The 16,408-nt window shown below is 54.9% G+C and overlaps 1 protein-coding gene across 1 annotated transcript; it reads left to right on the top strand.

The window, feature by feature from the left end:
* The first annotated feature begins 6,555 nt into the window (after positions 1-6,555).
* Positions 6,556-13,562, top strand: TLX1 (T cell leukemia homeobox 1). Its single transcript, XM_040071588.1, has 3 exons — positions 6,556-7,024; positions 8,672-8,873; positions 12,216-13,562. The coding sequence occupies exons 1-3, from the start codon at positions 6,556-6,558 to the stop codon at positions 12,436-12,438; spliced, it is 894 nt and encodes a 297-aa protein (XP_039927522.1). The 3' UTR covers positions 12,439-13,562.
* The last annotated feature ends 2,846 nt before the right edge of the window (positions 13,563-16,408 follow it).

Here is a 16,408-nt window from a genome sequence, read left to right as displayed (position 1 = left end):
TTTTGAGGTTTTTAGAGCTAAGCCCGTAACAATGTTTGCAATAATTAAGACCATTATTATCGGATCTTCTCATTCATTAGTGAAAGCTACTCCGTTGGCGGAGCCGGCAGGGCGGGCCGCCTCCCGCCTGCCCGGCGTTGGGAGCTGCCTGCGCCCCTGCCCTGGAGGGCGGCTTTTAAGATGGGGGGGCCGGGGAGGGGAGAGACACAAATCTGTTGGCAAAACAGGACTTTGTCTGATGGGGAAAAGGCCTAAGGCTCGGGGCGGGTGGGAGACAAAGAGGCCGCCGCTTCCCCTGCGAGCGAGCAAACAGGGCAGCTGCCGGCAGCCGGCGGTGAGCAGCCCCCGTGGGTGAGGGACAGCCGCAGGATCGGGCCGTATCGCGATTGCCATCCCCCGTGTCGCGAAGGACCTGGCTGCTCTCGGAGCAGGGGAGACCCTGGGGGAGGCGGCGGAGGGACGCGGGTGACCAGCCCACGTTCGCTACCTCGCCATCACGGAGAGTGTAATTAAACTGTGAGTTAATAACGGGGCAGAGCCCCCGGTGTCCCCCGCTGCCGTCGATGCCCTCGGGGGTGGCGGCCAGACGCCGTTCATTACAGAGGGGCTGGTGCGGGGCGGGTGGCCAAGGGGACCGGGCTAATGGGATTACACGCATTTCTGCACGGTGGAGAGAGGCGCTGGTGCCGCAGGACCAATAATTTCTCGGCAGATGCTCCTCCGGCAAGCGGCGACATTGAATATTCATGGGGCGCCGCCGGGCACGGCGGGCCCCATCGGCCACCGCCCCATTTCCTCCCCTCCCGCGGGTACCCCCGTCTGGGGCGGGTCTGTAAGGACGAGAGACCCCCGGCCTGTTGCGTGGAGCTGCTCAGTCCCAGGGCAGCGAGAGGCGGGAGGCAGAGGGAAGGTGCAGATCCCTTCGGGACTGCACAGCAGCCGTGCTGCTTGCGCCCGCAGGTACGACGAGTAGTGACTCTGCGCTTCCCCCTGCTGAACCCGTTTTCTCCAGGAAACCAGGGGCTACAGGAGAGTAAAGGGGCAGTCTGCGGACTGCTCTAAGTACTTCTTTTTGGTAGATAACTACTGCCCCGGGAGATGTCGTTGACAGAGCGCGGAGCCGGCCCCTCCGCTCCTTCCCCGCCGTATTAACTCGTAGCCCCTCGGTCGTTTGTAACCATAAAGGGGAGAAATATTGTTGCGGGCGAAGTTCGTGCGATGCTGCGGCTCCCGCTGCGCCGGGCACTTTATACTCATTAAGTGCAGCGGCGCTAAGTCATTACTGTAATAAGGAGTTATGCTGAATGCACGGGACCACGTTTCCAAAGCCATAAATTACAACTGTCAGCGCGTATACGAGGGATCAACAGAGCTGGGAGTAATTATTTACAGCGTGCTTTATAGAGCAATTAAAAATGCCCCAAATGGTGTTAATTGCTTTTAACTTTCGAGAAGTACAGGCCGCCCTTCCCGCGGACCCTGAGCCGGGGAAAAGTCGCCGCCCGTGCGGACTCGGGCTCAGGCTCGGTGGGAGCTGCGGAAAACGAGATTTCCCGTCGGGAAGCCCACGCCCCCGCGGGAACCCGGCTGGGTGGCGCGGGGGTCGTCCTGCTTCGCTCTCGGCCCCTGTCGCGACACTTGAGGCATGACTTGGTGCGGGCGGCAGCGCTGAGGGACACAGCCCCGATGGCAGCGGAGACCTCGGCTCCCGGTGCTGGGAGAGGCGAGGAACGGTCACCGGGGCCGTCCTGGCCCGGAGCTCTCCCGCCGGCCTCAATGGATTTCACAAGGGCCGCGGCGGGAGAGAAAGAGCTGCGGGAGGCGATGGACGGGCAGAAAGACGGATAACAGCCGAGCTAGGGGAGGCCCCGGCGCAGCGAAGCCAGGGAGGGAAGGAGTCGGGGTGCAGCCTTCTGCTGAGGGGTGTTTGTCCCGCACACCTGCCCGCGGCAGAGTCCTTTCAGCACTCTCCTTTCAGCAATATAGAGGGTTTTATAGGTTCCCCAAAGCACTGCTGGAAGTGCAGTTTTCGGACGGAGCCCGATGGGCTTCGCTGGGATCTTGCCAAGGTCCCAGACACACCACTTTTGTCCAGGGTCCCCTCAGGAGGGCTTGTATTTCGCAGCGGTGTCCTGGCCAGCAGCTGCGAGGCAGAGAGGCAGCTTGCGATGCCAAACTCCCGGGAGCCCCGAGCTGCAAAGGAGCCCAGGGGCCAAGAGGAGCCCCGGCAAGCCAGCGAGGCAGAAGAAAAGGGGAGTGGAGGGTGGAGGTCAGGCCCTGGCTGGGCTGCTCCTCTCTGCTAGCAGGAGGCAGATGCACACGATCAATGAGAGAACCTGAGAAAGGATCCCTGGGCACTTCGTGGGGAGGGAGAGCCTTATGCATCAGGAAGAGCCCTCATCTCGGTTGTCATTTCCTAGCATGGATTTACTGGGCCCCCATCTGAGGGAGGATTAAAACATATTTTGGAAATGAACTTGTCCCGGCAGCTGTTTGGGGTAGGTGAAGGGGGACAAAAGTTTCAAGGCTTGCAGGAATATGTATAGTGGCTGTGGATACTTGAAGGAGGTGAGATGCTCAGGAGAAGTGGAGACCACGGACACTGGGCTTCCTTAATGGATGAATTCTGCAGCAACTTAGTGCACGTGTCAGTTCCTGCTTTGGAGGCTTTCGTCTACCTCGAGGAGGTCTGACCGACCTCATCGGTGTTCCCCACAAAACAGGATTTCTCTGTACAGAAGAACTAAGGATTAAAGCAGCGGTTTGGGCAAACATCTGGGAATGTCTGTCTCCCTGGGCTCTGCCTAGAGTGTAATATATGAATTATTTTTTGCAGGGCCTGACACTTAGAGTCCTAAGAAAGAGTGACAAATCCAGCCCTGAGCAAATGGAAGTGTACTGACTGTGGATTCAGGCAGAGACCACTGGGCTGGAGGGGCTCTGGCCCCCACTCCAGGGATCCATTTGTAGGATCATTGGATGCATCTTAAAGTGGTGCTGGTTGGTCCTTGCAGATTCTCCTGCTGGGATGTGAACCTCAAAACACCAAGATTGACCCTGACGTGTCTGAGTGTGTGAGCTTGCAGCACTGCCTCTTTAGCCACAGAATTAGGGAGGCAAAAACCTGCGTATAAATTGACAGGACATTTCCAGAGCCTTGTGCTCTACAGTACCGTTCAAGCCACAGGCCTGGACAGTCTAAGGGGAAACTGAGGCCAGGAGCAGTTTGAACTGGAACATCTGAACTGGGTGCTGTCCTGGAGCTTAGACGTGCAGTGCCTGAACTTCCAATGCCAGGAGCAGAGGCTTTCTCAAGGATGCAAGTGAAGTGTGTCTTGTGCAGAGAATAAATCCTGGGAACTCATCAATAATTCCCACGGATTTCCAGAAATTTTGAATCCCTGTCAGGACCTAGCCTTGCCTGCTCATCTCCTGGTGCCTCACCTCACTGGGTGCAGGACAGAAGGAATCCTGATTTACCTGTAATGTGTCTCCTGGCAAGCTTTATCACCCCAAAGCCTCTATCTTGGGCTGAGTGGCTGGAAGCTGTGACCCTCACTAACCAGACCGGATCACTGGTGTTGACCTCATGATTTCTTGAGGCCAGCCCCTCTGGGGCCTTTGGCATCTGCTCAGCCTGGGGGTTCCCTGGCACAGGGGAGGGCGAGGCTTTTCCTTGGCGTCAACTGGGGCCTTTGGGATGTGCAAGCGGCATCAGGCAGCTGTGTTATTTACTGGAGGGGGACATCTCCTGTGTCTCAGGACTTGGCAGCAGATTTGGGTCCCTCTGGGTGTCAGAGCTCACTGGCAGGGTACTCTGGTGCTGTGCAAGTCTGGCATGGCACGTTTTATTGCTTCCCTGTGTAGACAAGCTCAGGGCAGGTGAGCAGGCTCTGCCCCACATCTCCTGTGTGACAAGGGGAAGAAGAAGAAGCTCAGGCGTATCCTGAAGTAGGGAAAAGGATGCTGCAGTCCTGCAAGACCAGAAGGCCCCCTGCCCGAGGGCAGCCTCCCAGCCCTGGCCGGCCCCAGCCCTCACTCCCTCCCTCCTCTCCCAGCTCCTCCTAACCACAAGGACTTTGGTTGATGGAGCTGGCGCCAGCGAGTTCCCTGAAGAGTTCAGAAGTCAAGAACTGAGGCAGGTACTGGAGGGGGGTGGAAACCCGACCCCAGCGGGCAGGCAGGGCTGGGTGGTGACGGGGACAGGCTGCCTGGGCACCGGCCGGGCATGGGACCCAGGGGCGGCTGTGGGTTGCTGCTGCCGCCCGCTGTCTCCACAGCCTTCCCGTGTGGGGCTGCGGCAGTGGGTGTGGTGATAGTGACGGGTCTTGGGGTACCACAGCGGGGTTGTGGCTTGGGTGAGGGTGGCAGGGACCCACAAGCACCGGTGTGTCAGTGTGTGCATGCCTGAGGGTGTCTGCACACACGGGAACTGGGGAGTGTTACTGCCTGTTGTGGGAGGGACTGCGGGCGTGAAGGTGTGAATGACAACGTGTGCCAGGACTCGTGAGCGTGCAGGGGGTTGTAACTGTCTGTGAGTGTGTGGGGACATTTAAATAAGTGCACAAATGTAGGTGTGTGTGCAAGAGAATGTGTGGGACTGTGAGCATGGGTGCCTGTGAGCTCATGAGGGTGTTTGTGAGCTTGTGTGCAGCACTGGGAGTGTGAGGATGAGGATGGGATGATGTAGCTGGTGATGAGTGAGGCTGTGTACCTGAGTGCATAGACGTGACTTTCCAGGCCAGCGCCATTTGTTCTGTAGGGGCGATACTCCAGAGCAGGCTGTCCCGTGGGGTCCTCACGGTCCCTTTTGGGCACTAAACCACGGGCACGCTGAAGACGTGAGGGGCAGCCTTTGCCCCAGCCGGGAGGAGGGAACCTGCGTGGCCGGTCCCAGCCCGTAGCGGGAAGGATAAGGCGGGAAGAGCGCAAACTACCGGGCAAACCCCTGACGCCGCGGCCGGGAGCGCTGGGTCGCACCGGGCAGCGCCGGTCGGAAGCAGTGGGAGGCCGGATTCCAGGAGACGGTAGTGCCCGGTCCCATCTGCGGCTCTGCCCCCGACCCGGCTGTGCGGAGCAGGCACCGGGCCAGGGCCACAAGTTTTACAGAAATTGCAATAGCGGCTTTCATTTTCATGTTGTTTTAAACTTTTTTTTTTTCTTTTCTTCTTTTTTTTTTTTTTTCTTCTAAAGGAAATCACCCATCTCCCCGCAGGCAGGCGCTGGAGGGGATGGAGGCAGCAGATGGCGGGGCCAGCAGCGGCGGGTGCCCCGTCAGCGGTGTCCGCTGCCCCGTGGGGCGCAGCTGGGGCCTGCCCTCGTCCCGAGGGAATGAGCCCCGCCCCGGTTCTCCGGGGGGAGGTGTGTTTCAGAGCCCTCACCTCCTCTCATCACACCCCTTCCACTGGTTCGGGCACTTGTGGGGTGCCCCTCTCAACGTCCCCGTGTCCCTGCTCTGGGGTCTGGTGAGAGACCCGCCTCCGCGGCTTTTTGAAAGGTGCTGGCTTTTGAAATTGAGAGCACCCTTCCGGAACAAAGGGGCACGGCGGGCCTGGGACCCCACCAGAAGGGGATCCTCCGCCTTCAGCCCTCGCTCGGGATCAGCGGCAGCCCTTGGGGATCGCAACCTAGGCTTGGTTCTCCGGCGGGGGCTGGCAGCCAAGATCCCTCTTCCCAGCAGTTCGAGGCCACAAACTCCAGGATCAAATGTCCCCGCTCTGCCGCCCGGTATCAGCCACTATTTCACCCCCCAGTGCCCTGCGCTCACCCAGCGCTCACTTTATAAGGCCGACACGGGCGGTGATTTTTGAATTTTTTTTTTTTTTTTTCGGTGCGGGGGGGTGCGAAAGGGGGCTGGGGAAGAAGAAACTCCTCTCGTGTGCTCTTCTCTGCTGTCATTCACCGGGCTGCTCTCAGCATCCAACCAATGGAGAGTGAGGGCCTGCAGCCGTAGGCCCTGGGTAGGGTGATTGATGGGCAAGCGGGGCGGCGGGCGAGCGCACTCACAATCCGCCGCGCTCCGCTCCGCGGGGCTCCCGGCTCCCCACCGCCCGCCGCGGCGAGGGGTCCCCGGGGCACCCTTGTGCGTGTGTGTGTGTCCGTGCGTACGTCTGTGTGTCCTGGCTGAGAGGCTCCTGACGCGTCTTGGTACCTGGGGGTGCCGGTTCTCGTCGGAGCGGGACCGGTGTGCGTGGCTGCGGTGCGGAGCCTCCTCTCCTGGAAGCTCTCGGGTGTGTTTGGTGCTGTTGTGTCTCCAGTGTTCTGTGCCGCGCTGGGCAGGGCTGTCGCGTCCCGGGCCGCGGGGCTGCTTCACTCTTGTACCTGGGCTGCGCATGGCTGTGCTGGCGTGTCTTCGTGCTGAGCGTGTGGCTGCCGCGTCCCGGCCTTGCGTGGCTTTGCTGGCGTTTCTTGGGGTGCTCTGCCATCGCGCTATGGGACCGAGCGCGTAGCCGGCGTGCCCCGGCTGCGTGCGGCCCCGTTGCCGGTTTCGGGGCGCTGCGGGGCTGCGCCGCCCTGCCCGGGCCGGAGGTCCGGCCGCGGTGCCCGAGCGGCGGCATGGAGCACCTCGGGGCTCATCACCTGCACCAAGGGCAAGCCGAGCCCATCAGCTTCGGCATCGACCAGATCCTCAACACGTCGGAGCCGGGCAGCTGCATGGTGTCGCACCCTCGGCTGCAGGACTCGGCGGACTACGGGCTGGGTTGCATCGTGGGCAGCGCCTATAACACGGTCACGGGTGGCTACGGGGCGAGCGGCGGCGCGGCCGGAGCCTACACCGGCACCTCCTGCAGCATGGGCGGCCTGCCCGGCTCCTACAACGTGAACATGGCGGTGAGCATGAACGGCAACACCTTGAGCTCGGCCGGCGGGGTGATCCGCGTCCCGGCCCATCGCCCCGTGGCCGGCGGCGTCCACCAGCCCCTGTCCGCCGCCGTGCCGGCGGTGAACGGCATGAACAGCCTCACGGGGCTCACCTTCCCCTGGATGGAGAGCAACAGGCGGTACACAAAGGACAGGTTCACAGGTGAGTTGAGCCGCCGGGACCCCGCTTCTCTCTCTGCTCCCGCTGCCCCGCTTCCTCCCCCGCCGCCCGGCCTCGGCGCGGCAATCGGTGCCCACAGGGGCACGCAGGATCCGGCCGGATAGAGAAAGCAGCCGGGATGGTCCTGGGAAGCTGGTCCGGGAGGAGGTCAGAAGCAAGACGGAGTGGGAAATGAGGCGTATTTAGCCCCCCCTAAACGAGTTGTGTTTCCTTTTGTTTGTTTGTTTTGATATTTTGGTTAGTTCGATTGTTTGCATATGTGGATTTTTTTGTTGTTGTTTTAGTTCTTTCTACTTAATTTATTTATTAGTTTGGTGTAGGTTTTCTACTTTTTTTTTTTTTTTTTTTTTTTTTTTTTTCCCTCCCCGCGATACGGGTCGGCAAAGGCGGGCAAGGAGGAAAAAGGACGGTAAACTCCGCACACGACCTCCTGCGAGCCCCGGGCACTGCTGCCCAGTCCATGCCGCCCGAGCCAACACCCGGGGAAACTTTCCTTCAAAACCGAGAGTTATTTGGGAAGCACGGCCCGGCCTGCTGGAAGGCAGCAGGCGGCCCCGGCCCTGGCCTGCCCGGGAAGGCCGTCCCGTTGCCTTCCCTAACCGGGTTGGCTTTCCTCGGCTGCGGGTTTCGGCCTTTTTTCCCACCAAAAGGGACTTTTTGCAGACCCGGGCAGAGCCGGACTCGGGCTAGAGCCGCTTCTCGGCCTCGCCACGGTTTCCAGGTATAACTGGGCTCGTCTTTCGCCACTAACAAAGCAAAAACTCGAACAACGAAAAGAAATATATTAAAAAGACCCAAACAAACAAAAGGAACGAAATTACAACGGGGAAAAATCAGCGCCTCTTCCCGAAGGCGGAAACCGAGGCCCGATTTTCAAAAGTTCCCGTTTAATTTCGACCTAATGGCGCTGAGTTCGGCCACGGCCGCGGGTGGAAGAACGAGCTGTTCCCCTGGCAAGCACCTGACTGGATTTCACTCCGTTTGTTCCCGGCTTAGACACAATGTGACTTTTCACTAATTACTTTTTTGTGGGGGGGTTGAGGGAAAAAAAAAAAAAAAGACAAAACAAACCGCAACAAACCCAAACAAAGCCATATATATTTAAAACAAAACAAAACAAGAACGAACAAACAGAACAGCAAATCGCAACTCCGGTTTCCAGTCTGGGACTTCACTTCCCGTGTACGAGGCACTGAGGCCGATGGGGTGACGGCCGCGCCTGAACGAAATTATCCCGAGCCCGCTTGGCACGGACGGCGGAGCCCCGGCCCGGCGCCAGCGCCGGCTGCCGCTGCTGAGCCCCCGTTCCCCGGCAGGGACTTGGCCGGGCAAGCGGCCACCTTCCCGTCCGCCGGAGCCGAGCGGTGCCCGGCGGGTGCCCGCAGCACCCAGGGAAGGCCGCCGGGCCTTCCCGGTACGCGGGGCCGCCGCCGAGTTCTCGCAGCTCGTGCGTGGGTGTCGGCGGGGAAGCCGCGGCTTCGGAGCGGTGGGGGGTGGTCCCCAGCCCAGCGGCCGGGAGCCGGAGCCCCTCTGCTGATGTGTCGCTGCTTGCTTCTTTGCCTCTCATCCCCCCTCCTCCCGTGTCCCCCCCAGTGGCCCTCTCACCCTTCACTGTAACACGCCGTATAGGTCACCCCTACCAGAACCGCACGCCCCCCAAGAAGAAGAAGCCGCGCACCTCCTTCACCCGCCTGCAGATTTGCGAGCTGGAGAAGCGCTTCCATCGGCAGAAATACCTGGCCTCGGCCGAGCGCGCTGCCCTGGCCAAGGCCCTCAAGATGACGGACGCCCAGGTGAAGACCTGGTTCCAGAACCGGCGCACCAAATGGAGGTGAGGGACCGGGGGTCCCGGTGGGCCGGGGTGGGGCAGGCCGGGGGGGACAGACCTGGCTGCCAGCAGCTCTGCCGGGAGCCCTGACGGCAGCGCAGAGGCGTGCAAGCCCCGCGTGGGTGTGAGTGTGACCGCGTGTGTACCCGTGCCTGTTGCGTGCACAGCCGTGTGTGTGCGTGCGTGCCGTGTGCGCACACCTGCGGGCGTGGGTGCGAGCAGGACACGCGTGTGCAACTGCACGGTCAGTGGGAAGGCCGTGCGTGCCCCTGTGTGCCCGCACGCAGTGTGTGAGTGCACGGGGGGGGTGACTGCGAAACACAGCCCCGCGAGTGCGGTGTGGCGCTGGCCGTGTATTACACGGTGTGTGCACACCGGGCCTGCGTGCAAAAACGCGCGCGGATGTGCCGCAGGGATGAATGTGTGTGCGCACACGCGTGTGCAGGGAGTGCAGTCAATGTCACCATGAGGTACCGAGTTTCCGCGCCTCTGTCCGCTGCTGCAGCGTGCGGGAGCCCCCGGGCCGGGGCTCGCGGGGTACCGGGCTCTGCACAGCGCGGAGATTTCCGTCCCCGCGGGGTTCGCGGCGCCTCCTTGCCCGAACGCTTTCTTTTTGTTCTGCTGCCGGGCGTGCCGGTAAAGCCGGAGGGGAAGAGAAGGCTGGGCTCACCCGGAGCCTGCAGGGCTCCATCGCAGTGACCCTGCCCCTCCCAAGCTGCACGCTCCCGGGATGTTCCCGAGGGAAGAGCCCCAGCCCTGAGGACATCCCCTGCCCTGGGCTGGGGACAGAAAGTGATGGGCAGGGGGTGCTTCCTCAGAGAGCAGAGAAGGTGGGTGAAGAGCTGCTGGGTGCTGAGCACGGGGTGCTGGAGGGCAGGCAGGCAGGCTTCTTCTTCAAAATGGGAGGAAAGGGCTTCCCCAGAGTCTTCCCAAGGGTTGATAGGACGCCGATTGCCTGAGTATGCTGGGGCTGGGTAAGAAATGGGGGTCAAGGAACTGGAAACCAAGGAGGTGTGTGAATCCTCAACACTAGTGAGTTGTCCCCTAGAGAATCCATGGTAGCACAACTCCCCAACTGTTAGGAAGTCTCTAGCTGGAGGGATCAGAAACAGAATCCTGGAGGAGGAACAGTCCTGCTGTAGCCTGCAAAATGGGGTCAGCTGTGTCTTCTAACCAGGTTTCCTAAGGAAGTGAGGCAAATCCATCTGTCAATACTCCTTGCGTCTGTTGGCTAAATTCAGCCTCTTTTGGCAGAGGTGCAGAGGATACAAACCTATTCACGTGTTTTACAAAAAATAGCTGGGTAAAGAGAAACAAAATCCTGCTTCTGCCTAAGGGAAAGGCTGCAGCCAGACCTCAGCTGTAATATTAGACATGGGAGAATTTCTGGCCTGAGCCAGAGGGACAAAGGCATGTAAGTTCTACTTGTGTATATCTGTGCCTGGTGGGTGTTGCGATGGAGACGTGGGTGCCCCTGGCTGATAGCACACCCAACTTGCTGCCTCAGGCCCCTGCACTGAGCAGTGAGCTCTGAGTGGCTCCTGGAGTACTGGGAGCTGGAAGGAGCCTCTGTAGGCTCGGCTTGAATGTGGCAGTGGGAAGTATCCAAGAAAAGTGAGTAGCTATGAGCTCTCTGAGCAATTTAACTGCTTGAATGAAGATTGTGGGTAGATTGTGCCCCTTGCCTGGTTGTCTTCACTGGAGTGATGTGTCTGTGTGATCCCCTGCTCAGATTTGGGCTCTTGCCTTAGAGACAGCTTTTTCCAGGCAGGTATGAACCTGGAAATCTCGTTCTGATGTGAATCCATGAATCCCTGCTTGCAGCAGGGAGGTACTTGGGAGCAAGGTGCCCACTGCCACAGTGTTCCTGATCACCCTGGACTGGGGGCTCTCTCCCTCCTCCTGGAGCATCTCCTCATCGTGCAGAGCGTAATTAAATATTCATTGAGGCAGAGACCAAGCTGCTCCCCGGGCTGGTGCAGCTCTGAGCCTGCGCTTCCTGGGATGTCTGATGTGAGATGTTGACACAGTGATTAGAACAGGGACTGAACTACCTGCTCCCAGGAGGGAACACTGGCCAGATGTCTGGGGGCTTGGGTGCCCAGAGGCCCATTGCTGGCATCCAAACCTCAGCCTGCTTCCCCATTGGGAGCCAGGGACCCCCAGCCCTGTGCTCTGAGATGTCGCTGTGAAGATCAGAGCTGCCGCTTCCAATTCCCATGGCCAAAGAGGATGAGACATCTCACATCCCCCTGAGCTGCTAAATTAAAAAGCTGCCATTTCCTGTGCCACTGGTCCACTGAAGCTGCTGAGAGGATGTCAGCTAAGCTTGGGGGCGTGAGAGAGGGAGAGGATGCTTTGGGAATCACCTTGGGACCAGCATTGTGAGTTGCTCCCAGGTTTTCCCATCAGCATCAATAGAGATGCCAGGTGGAGAGGTGAGTACAAGCTGCAGACTTTAGACTGACCTGCCATCCAAGCAAGCAGGAGTGGGGTTTCCATTGTGGATATAAGAGGATTCAGGCTATTTTTACCTACCCCTTTCTCTGCTCCAGGCAGCCCAGAGCCAGGGCCCAAACAACACTGGAAAGAACCCCTTCTGACCCACTAACACCCTCTCCTTGGGGATCACCTCTGCTGCTGTCCTACCAGGCAGACACATATCCAAACTGTTCTGAAAATCATTCTCATTCACTCTTTCCAGATAGTATATTCTGTGCTTTGATTTTTCTTACTGCTAAAAAAATGTGTTTATAGTGTTTAGCTGGAATTGCTGTCTGCCATGGGAATGTTTTTGCCTTCATCCAAGCTCTCAACAGCTGGTCACTGCAGCGTGGTAGACAAGATGGCAAACCTGGATGCTGGAAAGGGATGTCCAGGGTCAGACTGCCCATCTCCCAGCAGTGTGGCACTGCCAGTCACTATCTCCTCCTGCTCCATGCTTCCTCCTGGGCTTTGCATGCTTGGCTCTTGCTGTCAGACAAGAGCATGTTTTCAGGGGATCACAACTTTTGCAACACTGTTGTGTGTTGTTTTGGGTGTTTTGTCTCTGCTTGTTTTTTTTTTTTTCCTGTGGGCAGAGAGTAATCCAGAGCCGTGGGCTGCTCCCGGGTCTCTTTGATGAGAGCAATTTTTTTGCCAAGCCAGTTAAGACAAACAGACCCAGTCCCCAGTTTGTGGGATTTGCTGGCCATTTTTATAGGGGACGTGGGACCACACCATGGCAAGGCACCCTCTTTTCCTACCCCTGCCCTCCTGCATCATGAGCACCCAGCCCAACTTAATCTCCGTGGAGATCCCCTTCCTTTGCTTCCCCAGGCCCCCTAATGGCTCCCTCTCTCCTAGGAGGCAGACAGCGGAGGAGCGGGAGGCTGAGCGGCAGCAAGCAAACCGCATCCTCATGCAGTTGCAGCAGGAAGCCTTCCAAAAAACCATCAACCAGCCCATCCAAGCAGACCCCATCTGTGTCCACAACTCCTCTCTCTTCGCCCTCCAGAATCTCCAGCCTTGGTCTGATGACTCCACCAAGATCACCAGTGTCACCACTGTCGCCTCTGCTTGTGAATAAGTCTGGCACCCACTGGTGGCACCGACACCTTCTACCGGCGGGGCAGTCCCCAGGGGGACACAAGGCATCCTTGGTGGGACATGTAGCAACTCTGTTTCTCCCCGAGGAAGGCTGGAACCTCCTGATCCTCTGGCCACGTGCATCTTATGTATCCAGCCAGGGAAACCCTCCACAAGAAACAAAAAGAAGGAAAACCACCCCAAAAACTCTCCCCAGCCACGGAGTTGCTGGAGCAGCAATGCTGTCTCACCTCCTCCCAACCCCTTTGTTGTCTTGAAAGTCTCCAGTGTCGACCCTGAACTTGCTGACATGCTGCCAGACAAAAGCCCAGCCCTGACAGACACAGCCGCCGGTGTTCATCCAGCTGGGGGATAGGAAAACTTCCTTAGGATTCTACTGGCGGCAGTGCCAAGTCTGTGTACACCCTTATATACCCACATGTGTATATATATATGTGGATATATATATATATGTGCTTTGAACTGATGGCTTGAAAGAAAAGGAGGAGGCTCCCTGGGAAGCACGTTTCTGCCGTGAGCCTTCTTGGGTTGTCCACACTGGGGACATTCGGGGATGCAACAAATGGAGGAAACAGCAGCAATTTCTGCTTGTGCCAGATGGGAACCCTTCAGATCTCACCTCGCTGTCTCTCCTCCCCTTTTTCATTAATTTTTTCTCGTGAAGGGGGAACAAGAGAAGGATCTGACAGACTCCTGAGGACGGTAAATATGATATCTCAATTGTGTGAAGGGCCCAAACAGTCCCTGGCTGCCACGGACTCTTTGCCCATCAGCGAGTATTTTAATAATGAGAAGACCTGGGTGGCAGTTTGTGGGGGTAATGCAGTTTCTTTCCATGGAATATTTCCATATAATTTGCAAAATGTTGTCCAATGTTTTATTTTATCAGTTTACTGTTAGAAGGCAGTTCCTGACAGAAAAAAATCGATTTCACTCTCAGCTGTTTAACTTAGTTGTTCTTTTAATTGTACCAAGAGAATGAGACACAATTAAACAAAGCACTTCTAGCAAATGCCAGGAATATATAGATATATATATAAACAGTATATATTTTTCAGTTACTTATAATCTAAAACAGCACTGCCAATTTAAGCAGTTAGTACAAACAAGCAACCAGAAAACCTATTTTCAGTGAGATTTTTAAAGGCATTCATTTGTTTGCTTTTTTGTTGTTTTCCTTTTTTTTTAAGTTATGCACTTACAAGGTGTTTTATGTGTATTCATTTTATAAAGTGCTTGTGTAATTTATGTGGAAATGAAAAAGAAAATAAAAAAATCTCCAGGGTACTGAATAAATCATTTAAAGCCTTGCTGTTCCCTGTCTATTAGTTCCCCAAGAGGAGACGGCATATCACAACTGCTGCTGAAACCTGTGCTTTTTTATTTTTTATTTTTTTAAAATGAAAATAGAGTTAGTATTTCCATTTGACTTTTCTCAAGTCCACTTGGCTTTGGAAGCTCCAGATGTAGTATGCTGTGTTTTAATTCCTATAAACATTTTCGGGCTTCAACCCAGCGGAGCCTTTAGCACTGGCTTTAACTGAAGCCTTTCTGGGGGGCTTGCTGGGGGTGGCAGAGACTGTGCAGGGGCTTAGCCTTAAACTCACGTGGAATAATTTTTTGAGTAAGACCTCAGAATGAGTAAGACCTGGGTTGAGGCAGACCTACAGCTATTTGTGTCTGGAACTGAATACTGAAAGGGGAATTTGAATATAAAAAACGTGCAAGAGTACATTTTAGAGACAATCTTGCAGGGGATTATTCTGGGGACAGTGTTTTCCATTCGTACTCAGCCTTGCTGCAGGACATTGTCCCCAGCTTGGCAAACCCTTCTCAGAGGAAAATCAAACCGGTGGGAGAACTCCCATCAGCTTCCTTGGGGGAGACCCCCAGCACTATGGCTGGCTTCAGCCTGGTGTCTCCTTCCAGCACTGGGAATTACTGAGTAAAGGACGTTGGAGGATACGACTGAAAAGGGCAGGCAGCCACGAGCAGTGGCCCTGGGGTCCAGGCTGCCCTGCGGGACATCTGCAGCAAAACAGCCCGAGCCTTTGATACCTGGTGGGTGACAGCGCTCCGGAAGGCTGGCTCCTCTGGGAGCAGCGGTGTTGGGGAGTTTGGTAAGGCAGCATATGGATGGCCTGCTTCATCCGAAATCTGCTGTTGTAGGACTGGGCTGAGAATTTATGGTGCTGCAGGATTTTCCCATTCTGCAGGCCAACATATACGAGAACACAGAGGAACATCTGCAGCAATGGCGAGAAAAGAAGCCAGAAAAAGAAAAAAAAGATAAACCACAGGAAAATATGAAACTTGGAGAACATGCATTTTTGGAAATATCTTTAAAAGATACTGATTACTGCCAGAAAACTACTAAAATAAATTAATTTGTATTTTTCCAATGTAAATTTCAGGGAAGTCTTTTGTTTGAATTCTGTTTCACACTACAGCCAGATTTTTCCATGCTGATTAAGCTTATTATTTAACACACACCTAACTTTGTCTACAAAGTTAAACTCCTTCAGGAGGCATTGTTGTGCACAAATTTTTAATGGTTTACAGTTTGTTGCAGTATATATTTTTGTTTTCAGGATTTCTGCATAGGAAAAACCACCAACTACAAAATAATAATAATAATAATAATAATAATAATAATAATAATAATAATAATAGGACTCACTGTTGATATTAAAAGTGTTTTCTACTTTATTATTATGACACATCAATATTGTGAAATTTAATTCTAAGACAGCCATTTTATAATATCCATTTTATTCAATTCATAATCCAAAATATTCCCCAGTGAAGTTGAGCATATGATAATGCCCATTTGAGGGAACATGTTTGCATAGAATATTTAGCTATACCTTGTTTTCAAAACTGGTGGCTTCCCCCTTTTCCCATCAATCCTTCCTGTTTTAAAAAAAAAAAAAAAAAACCAAAACCACACAACAAAAAACCAAAAAAAAAAAAAAAAAAACACCTCATTAAGAAGGGAGAATATATTTTACATTGGAACCAGAAAAACAGTTGCCTGGTCTTTCTTGTCTCTGGAAAAAATGTTTCTGGAGGAGTTTTCTCTTAAAATATTTCTCTTGGATTCATTTTAAAAATTGGTTTAGTCGCAGAAGGCGTTTTTGATATCTGCATATGTGCTTCCAGTTATTAACACGATGATTTGTACCTAGACAATAAAAGTTGTCTGAAATATGATGGAATTAAATCAATAAGTAATGACACGAAACAATGACACATAATGTTATGCTTCATAGACTGACATCACCTCAGCTGTATCCTGGGGGCATCCATATCACATTGAAGGCTGATTAAATTTTTTGTATTATACTTATTTGGGAGCAGGAATAAAATTGCATTAAGATGCCTTGAAAGTCATTTCCCCTCTTCCTTCGCTCTCAAAATAAAACAAATCCCAAACATTAAATGGGAGTCAGGGAGAAATGTGGGTTTTTTTACTGTTTGCCTGTATCTAGGAAATAAAGACCAAGGCAGAGTGACTTTGGTTTGGAGGGGAAAAGCCTGGAGCTGAAGGCACAGGGCATCACAGGGGACTGCACTGTGGTTGTGCTCATCTCTCTCACCCACAGCGCTGCCAGGGATAGAGAGCTATCGTTCATTTGGGCTGGATGTGCTGAGCTTTTGAAGGCAAAATCTGGAGGAGGGGAAAGCACTGTCTTTGCATGAGCAACTGGAGTATTAAACATCTGTGTGGAGCTGGAGGACAAGAAGCCCTGTGGGATGGGCTGTGGTTGTCTGGGTTTGGTCCCAGCTCAGCAAACTACGAGGGCAGGAGGGAACCAGAGGTCTGGGCCCCATTTAGCCAATTAGTTGAGCACATGAGTCATCCAAACAAGGATCAGTTGGTTTAAAGCTGAAGGGTCTTTGCTGGAGCCTTTCACCTTGAACAGAGCCTGTATTTGTGCTCGGCATGG

The sequence above is a fragment of the Hirundo rustica genome, chromosome 8, assembly GCF_015227805.2.
Source record: "Hirundo rustica isolate bHirRus1 chromosome 8, bHirRus1.pri.v3, whole genome shotgun sequence".
In the NCBI taxonomy this organism is placed as follows: Eukaryota; Metazoa; Chordata; class Aves; order Passeriformes; family Hirundinidae; genus Hirundo; species Hirundo rustica.
The sequence above is the reverse complement of the archived record's forward strand: the minus strand, read 5'-3'. Positions and strand labels throughout refer to the sequence as shown.